The sequence below is a fragment of the Microtus ochrogaster genome, chromosome 6 (genome assembly GCF_000317375.1).
Source record: "Microtus ochrogaster isolate Prairie Vole_2 chromosome 6, MicOch1.0, whole genome shotgun sequence".
NCBI lineage: Eukaryota > Metazoa > Chordata > Mammalia > Rodentia > Cricetidae > Microtus > Microtus ochrogaster.
Window position 1 is genome coordinate 127,470 of NC_022013.1, and position 6,492 is coordinate 133,961.

Below are 6,492 nucleotides of genomic sequence, written 5' to 3' on the forward strand. Positions count from 1 at the left end.
TGTGTGTGTGTGTGTGTGTGTGTGTGTGTGTTAGACAAGGTCAATTCTGCAGTTCCAGCTATTCTAACACTCACTTTGTAGCGCAGCTTGTGAACTCGCGTCGATCTTTCGGCTTCTTGCTGTGATAGGCATGAGCCACGACGACTCCTACCCACTCTTTTCTTAAAATGAAAATAAAATATACTCAATATCCCACCTTTTGCCCCACACAGCACTCCCAGGCCGCCAATACTGGTGTGCTAGTTTGAGAATCTGCAACTCCCGCCAAGGTTTTTGCAAGTGTCCTCCCCTAGGCGGAAGTGACGTCAGGAAGTGACCTACCAGTGGGTGAGTTCAAATACCAGCACTGTAAAACCCTGTGGAGCTCCGAGAAAACTGCCCACCCTTATTTTATATTTTCTTTCCTCCTTCAGTAAGGAGAAAAGACCGGAAGCAAACCTTGTGACCTCATTCGAAAGTCCAAATTATTCAAAACTTTACCCCTACCCACCTGGACAAGAAGGGCGCGTGGTAACCTCTCAAGAACTACAAGTCCCATGAGACACGACAGGAAGCAAGTGGAGGAAACTGCTCGGGGGGCGTGGCAAAGCATCTTGGGAACTGTAGTTCCACAAGCCAAAGCACTCCGCAGTCCTGCCCTCCACCACTAAGACCGGAGAAACCAGGTGTTCCGCTTGGAACCCGTTACCGCTAAGGGGAGGAGCCACATCCTTAAAGCCTTCCCCACATCTCCCACAGACGGACAAAATTCTCCTTTCCTCCTCAGGCGCTCTACAAATATTCCCTGAAGAAATATAGCTGCCTTCCATATATCCAGTGACTAAAATCTCCCGGGACTAGACTACCTCACGGTCCTTACTCGTGGGAAAAGGTGGTTCTTTCACAAGTGGGCAAAATGGCTGTCCTCCCAGCTTCATCATTGGTTATCTATTGCGTCCTTCAAGAACGATCACTTGCCTAGGATTGGTTCTTTCTCTTAGGGGCTGGAGATAGACTTAGCCCAGTTCTCCCGCGGCCCCGCAGTGATAACGGGGTGGGGCTAAGGCGGTCTTTCAAACTACGATTGGATAAGCCTTATGTCACTCAGTGTTCACCCAGCGTATGAGGGAACCGGCTACCCGTCAACGCGAACGTGGAGGCGGGGCTAGTGCGTGGTGGGAAGGGGCGGGATCCTGCCGCCGCGGCTGCCGCTGGAGCCGGTGTCCGGGCTGGTGATGGGGTTAATTCCCTTCCGTGAGACTCTTCCTTGCAAGCAGCCGGCCCCGCCGTCGCCCCGCCACGCCGCGCTCACGCCGCCTCCTCCTGCTCCTTCTCCTCAGTAACGCGGGTAAGCGATGTCGTCCCCTCCCCCGCGGCGTCCCGGGAATAACGCGCTTGCTCCCCTCCCCCGCCCTCCGACCGGTAGCGCTAACGGAGCGGGAGAGTCAGGCAGCCAGCGAGCGACGCGCTGAGGAGCCAGCGTCCCTCCCGCCACCCCGTCAGGGGTCGTGGGGTTCGGTGGCGAGCCCGCCCGCTGCTCCCACCTCTCCGTGCCCGCCGGCCCGCTGGGGGCCATGTGCAGCGCCAACCCCTTGAGGCCTAGCGGGGGAACTGGGGACAGGTTCCCCGAGCGTCCCTGATGCAGCTGCTGCTCTCGTGAGCCCCGGAGATCCGGAAAGGACCGAGGGGAGAAGCAGCCAAGGCCAGGCCAGAGCTGGGGCTGTTCGTGTAGCTGTTTTCCGTGGCCCGGCGCAGATGCCCAGGGCTGGTAGCCCCGCTCCGGGGATTTGTCACCCTCGTCGATAAGGAAACAGCTCGTTGAGCCTGTGCTGCGAGAAAAATACATAGTGGAGAAATTAGCAAGAAAGTTAAATGACTGTCAGAGCCTTGGTCGCTCGTGGTCCTCCAGGGACGCTATGATGTTGTTCACTCCCCTCCCCCATTTCCATCACCGTGTGTTGGAAGTTTTTTTCTCGTTTCTGCTTTGTTTGTTTGTTTTGTTTTGTTGTGGTGATTATGTGCAAGAGGGTGTCACTGTTGTTTGAACTTGCTTTTATAGATAAACAAATTGGGCCTGGCTGTTGTGACCCCTACGATTTGGCCCTGAGGTAGCAAGCCTTCTAAACTAGCTAGAGGTGAAGAGGTATCTTCCAAACCAGTAAGGTTTAATTAAGTAAGTTGAATTTCTGAAGAAGAAAAAAAATGAAGTTCCAGCTTGAATGAATACGCACAGACAAGGATACCCCAACACTAAGGTTGTAGTTGGCCCGGGTGAGTTTAAAGAATCAGCCCCCTGCCCTCGCCCCCGCCCCCACTCACCTTTGGGGACACGGTGTTCCAGACAGGGTCTCTCTGTAGCCTTGGCTGTCCTAGAACTCCCTATGTAGACCAGGCTGGTCTCACAGAAATCCACCTTCCTCTGCCTCCCAAGTGCTGGGATTATAGAGGAGAGAAACTCCCACCCAGCTAAAGAAACTCCTTAAATTTAAATGTCATTGATTTCAAGAGCACTGTGTCATTAAAAAGATGGTTCAAATCAAACTGGAAGTCCCTTTTTGTAATACTTGCCTCAATAAGGTTCATGTAGCTACACATTTAACTGAACAAACATTAAAAATTTTCATCTTTAGCTATATTTTAGGGAATTTTCTTATAATTCCATCAGGCTTTGATAGTGTGCTCATCTTTTCAAGTTCCACTGTTTTTGGCTTAGGAAAGTATAACTTAATGAATCCGGTAATCTATAATATAATGACTACAGACCACCCCATTTCTAAGATTTACTAGTTTCTAGAGTAAACTGAGAAGTCTGCTCTTTGATAGACTATTTCTTCAGGGTCGAAGAAGTCTATAGTATCTTAGGAATCCGACATATTCTTAAAATAATGCAAGTAGATACCGAAGTGAAATAGATCAATTAATTTGGATCAAGAAGTAATCTGCTTGTGTGTTATTATTTTTTTAAATGTGGTACATAACTTTGGAAGATCAGTTCCCTTAGCTCTTCTGTGAAGTTCTTATACATTGCCTAGCATATTTCTCAGAACCTGATAATTAACTGGTAATTTATGCAATGATATTTTTAGGTCTCATGAATTCTTTGCAGGGAAGAACTGATGAAAATACAGGAGACTTCATTCTTTTACTAGTTGTAGGATCCTTTTGTTTGTCTCTGTTAGGTTTCCTCATCTGTATGATGGGGAAGGATGATGCTTAATCTTTGGAGTTGAGAGGCCTAGATAGAGAATGTGTAAAGCTACTAGGATTGTTTCTCATACATAGTTATTTTATTACATTAAATTTAATTTTTGTTTTCTCATTTTCATTTTTTTTTTAAATGTGTAGCCCAGGCTGGCCTCGAACTCGTGATCCTCCGGCCTCTGCCTCCTTCAGCAAATCCTACCGGCATGCCCCACCACAACCGGCGCCATTTTTTTTTTTTTTTTTTGTTTTTCGAGACAGGGTTTCTCTGTGGTTTTGGAGCCTGTCCTGGAACTAGCTCTTGTAGACCAGGTTGGTCTCGAATTCACAGAGATCCGCCTGCCTCTGCCTCCCAAGTGCTGGGATTAAAGGCGTGCGCCACCACTGCCCGGCATCATTTTCATATTTAGAGAATGAATTTGTTCATGTGCAGAGGGTATTGCTGCAGCCTCAAAATTTCTTCTGCTGTTGATTATTGTAGGAGTGTTAATATACACAATGACCTAAAATAGCCATTTTTGTTTGTTTTATTACATTTACTTAGTGGGTGGTGCACACAACTGCCATAGCACATTTTGGGAGGTAGAAGACAGTGGTACAATCTGCAGAAGTCACTTCTGCCCTTGTATCATGTTGGTCTCTGGGATTGAACTCAGGCAATCAGATTTGAAAGTGGAGTGCCTTTATGCACTTAGCCATCTTGCCGGCCTCTAGCAATTTTTTTTTTTAAAGCAGAAAAATGACTACATGAAAAGTAGTCATTGGGTACCTAATAGGATTTTTACAAGATTTTTTTTTCCTTTTGTTTAAAATTTCTGTATTTGGAATGTATTTCAAATAGATTACCCATAATAACAATTTATTTTGTGTTGTAGTAGTTAAGTGTTATGATATTGTCTACATGGTTAATATGTTTCAAGATCTAGTTTACAGTTGCTATCCTAGTCCTTGTGCTGCCAGGGAAGGCAAGTGCCTCTTTGATACAAAGTTAAGATTGAGCAAGTTATTTGATTTATGTGACCATACCAGACTGTTGCTTTGTGTTCTTCATATTTGTTGGTTTGGTTTTGGGTTTTTGTTGTTTTCCTCAGTGCTGGGGATTGAACATCTCACCTCACACATTCTAGCAAATTCTTTACTAATAAACTAAATCCTTGCTGTTTAGTTCCAGCCCATTGTTTTGCAGTCCTTGAATGTTTCTTTTCTTTGAAATAACATGTTCCTTTCTGTTCCCCAGCTGTTTTGAAAATATAGTGGGTTTTCACACAATAAAGGTGTCCTTGGAGTTTGTGCAGTTGAGGCAATTTTAGATTAGCAAGCGAACTGTTGTGTTGTGAAGTGTTGATGGCAGTGATAGCCAAGGTTGACAGCATCTGAACAGCCAAATGGTACTTGGGTTCTTCTCTAAGGGGACTTACCAAGTAACAAAAGAAATTTTCTTTTCAGTTGGTGTTTTAAAATATATAGCTATAGCCGGACAGTGGTGGTGCACACCTTTATCCCAGCCCTTGGGATGCAGAGACAAATGAATCTCTGAATTCAAGGCCAGCCTGGTCTACAGATCAAGTTCCAGGACAGCCAAGGATATACAGAGAAACCCTGTCTCAAGGGGGGGAGGGAACCCTGTTATAGTCATTTGGGTTAATATTAACCTTTAATTCTCAGAAGTAAGGAAGTTTAGTAAGGGTTTGATAAAGTTTTTTTTTTAAGTGTTAGACAAATCATGCTAAAGACTTAATGAGTCTGTAATATACTGTACCTACTTGAATAGAAAACTTTCTTTTTTTTTTTTTTTTTTTTTTTTTTTTTTTTTTTTTTTTTTTTCGAGGATTTCTATGAGATTTTGGAACAAATCCAGAAAATAGCTCTTGTAGACCAGGCTGGTCTCGAACTCACAGAGATCCACCTGCCTCTGCCTCCCGAGTGCTGGGATTAAAGGCGTGCGCCACCACTGCCCGGCTAGAAAACTTTCTTATTAACACTATTGAACCATTGTACAATGTCCAGCAGTCATATGTCACAGAGGTGTGGTTATGAGTGGGAATGAAAATTTTGCTCGTGTTGCAAACCACAGAACCAGTGATGTGTCTATAGTCACTCTTATCTATAGGAAGAATGATGTACTTAGAGCTTTAGGTAATAAATTGACATGGCAGATGAAAGAAAAGGAAATGAGTCCATTTTTCCTAGTAATATTAAACTTAAAAAATATTAAGTTGTCTTTCACGTAATCCTTGAGGTTCACTATAATCTTTTATCAGTAATACATGTCATGCATCAAATAACATAAATGAAATTTCTATCAAATTAACTTTGGTTCTCATATAAGGTACAAACTAAACAAAATTGAGCAAATTTGCTTGTATTTGTGTTAGCCTACATATGAATATGTGTAATCTCCAAAATGTGGTTTAATTAGTCACCAACGGACAAGTGACATAAGATACTAAACCCTGGTTCAGAGCTAGTTCTCGCCTGCCTTTCCCAGCAATTTGATTTTTTTTTTCAGGTTTTTAGTATTTTGCTGTCGTTAGTCTTCACATACGTTACATTAAACATCTCCTTACATTTTATTTTGTTCTTCGCTTTATTAGTTGGCAGATGGGTGCCTTTTAAAAAATTATTTATTATTACTTTAGGTGTGTGGATATTTTGCCTGCATTTGTCTGTATACCTCTTGTATGCCTGGTACCCTCCCTCAGACTTTAGAAGACATCATCTGGAACTTGAATTATAGACTGTTGTGAGCTGCCATGTGGTGCTGGGGTTTGAATCCAGTTTCTCTGAAAGAGCAGCCAGTGCTCCTACCCCGCTGGGCCATCTCTCCAGCCTCTGTGACCTCTTTTCTTAATTTTGACCATAAGCTCACTACTCCAGACAAATTGTATGTTTTGAACCTCTTATTCTGTAAATACTAGGTCACTTAGCATTTTTAAGGGTACTTCTTTGGCCTTCTTAACTTATGTCATCCACAACTTGCTATAATTTCCTTCCAAAAGAAATTAAATTGAGAAATTGTTTGTATTCCTGACCTCGAGAGACAGTTATCTGATGTCTGTTGTAGAGGAGGTTCAACCATTTGACTTCTGCTGGTTTTAGTTTTCCGAGTGACAGAGCTAGGCTGCCTTTGCAGATAGCTGTGCAGGTAGCTTTACTAGCCCGTCTTTTACATGAAAGGGCTCCATAACTACACTCAGGTGCCACCTTGTAGTTTGAGGTAGAAATTTAATCAACTGAAGGTTCTTCTTTTTTTTTTTAATTTTTTTAAAAATATTTTTATTTATTTATTATGTATACAATATTCTTTCTGCG

General features: G+C 43.4%; 2 protein-coding genes across 5 annotated transcripts in view; one reads left to right on the forward strand and one right to left on the reverse strand.

Moving 5' to 3' along the window:
• Positions 1-841, reverse strand: part of LOC101980314 (DNA annealing helicase and endonuclease ZRANB3-like) — a gene marked incomplete at its 3' end in the record, with an annotated part of 124,136 nt that extends 123,295 nt beyond the window's left edge. Inside the window, exon 1 of the mRNA XM_013346651.2 lies at positions 491-841. Within this exon, the coding sequence (XP_013202105.1) occupies positions 491-592 (102 nt within the window). The remainder of the gene's footprint in view (positions 1-490) is intronic.
• A 320-nt stretch (positions 842-1,161) lies between these two features.
• R3hdm1 (R3H domain containing 1) overlaps positions 1,162-6,492 on the forward strand; it is a 131,645-nt gene continuing 126,314 nt past the window's right edge. For all 4 annotated transcript variants that reach the window (XM_026779658.1, XM_026779660.1, XM_026779659.1 and 1 more), the window contains exon 1: positions 1,162-1,327. The gene's annotated coding sequence lies outside the window, so the exon portion shown is untranslated. The remainder of the gene's footprint in view (positions 1,328-6,492) is intronic.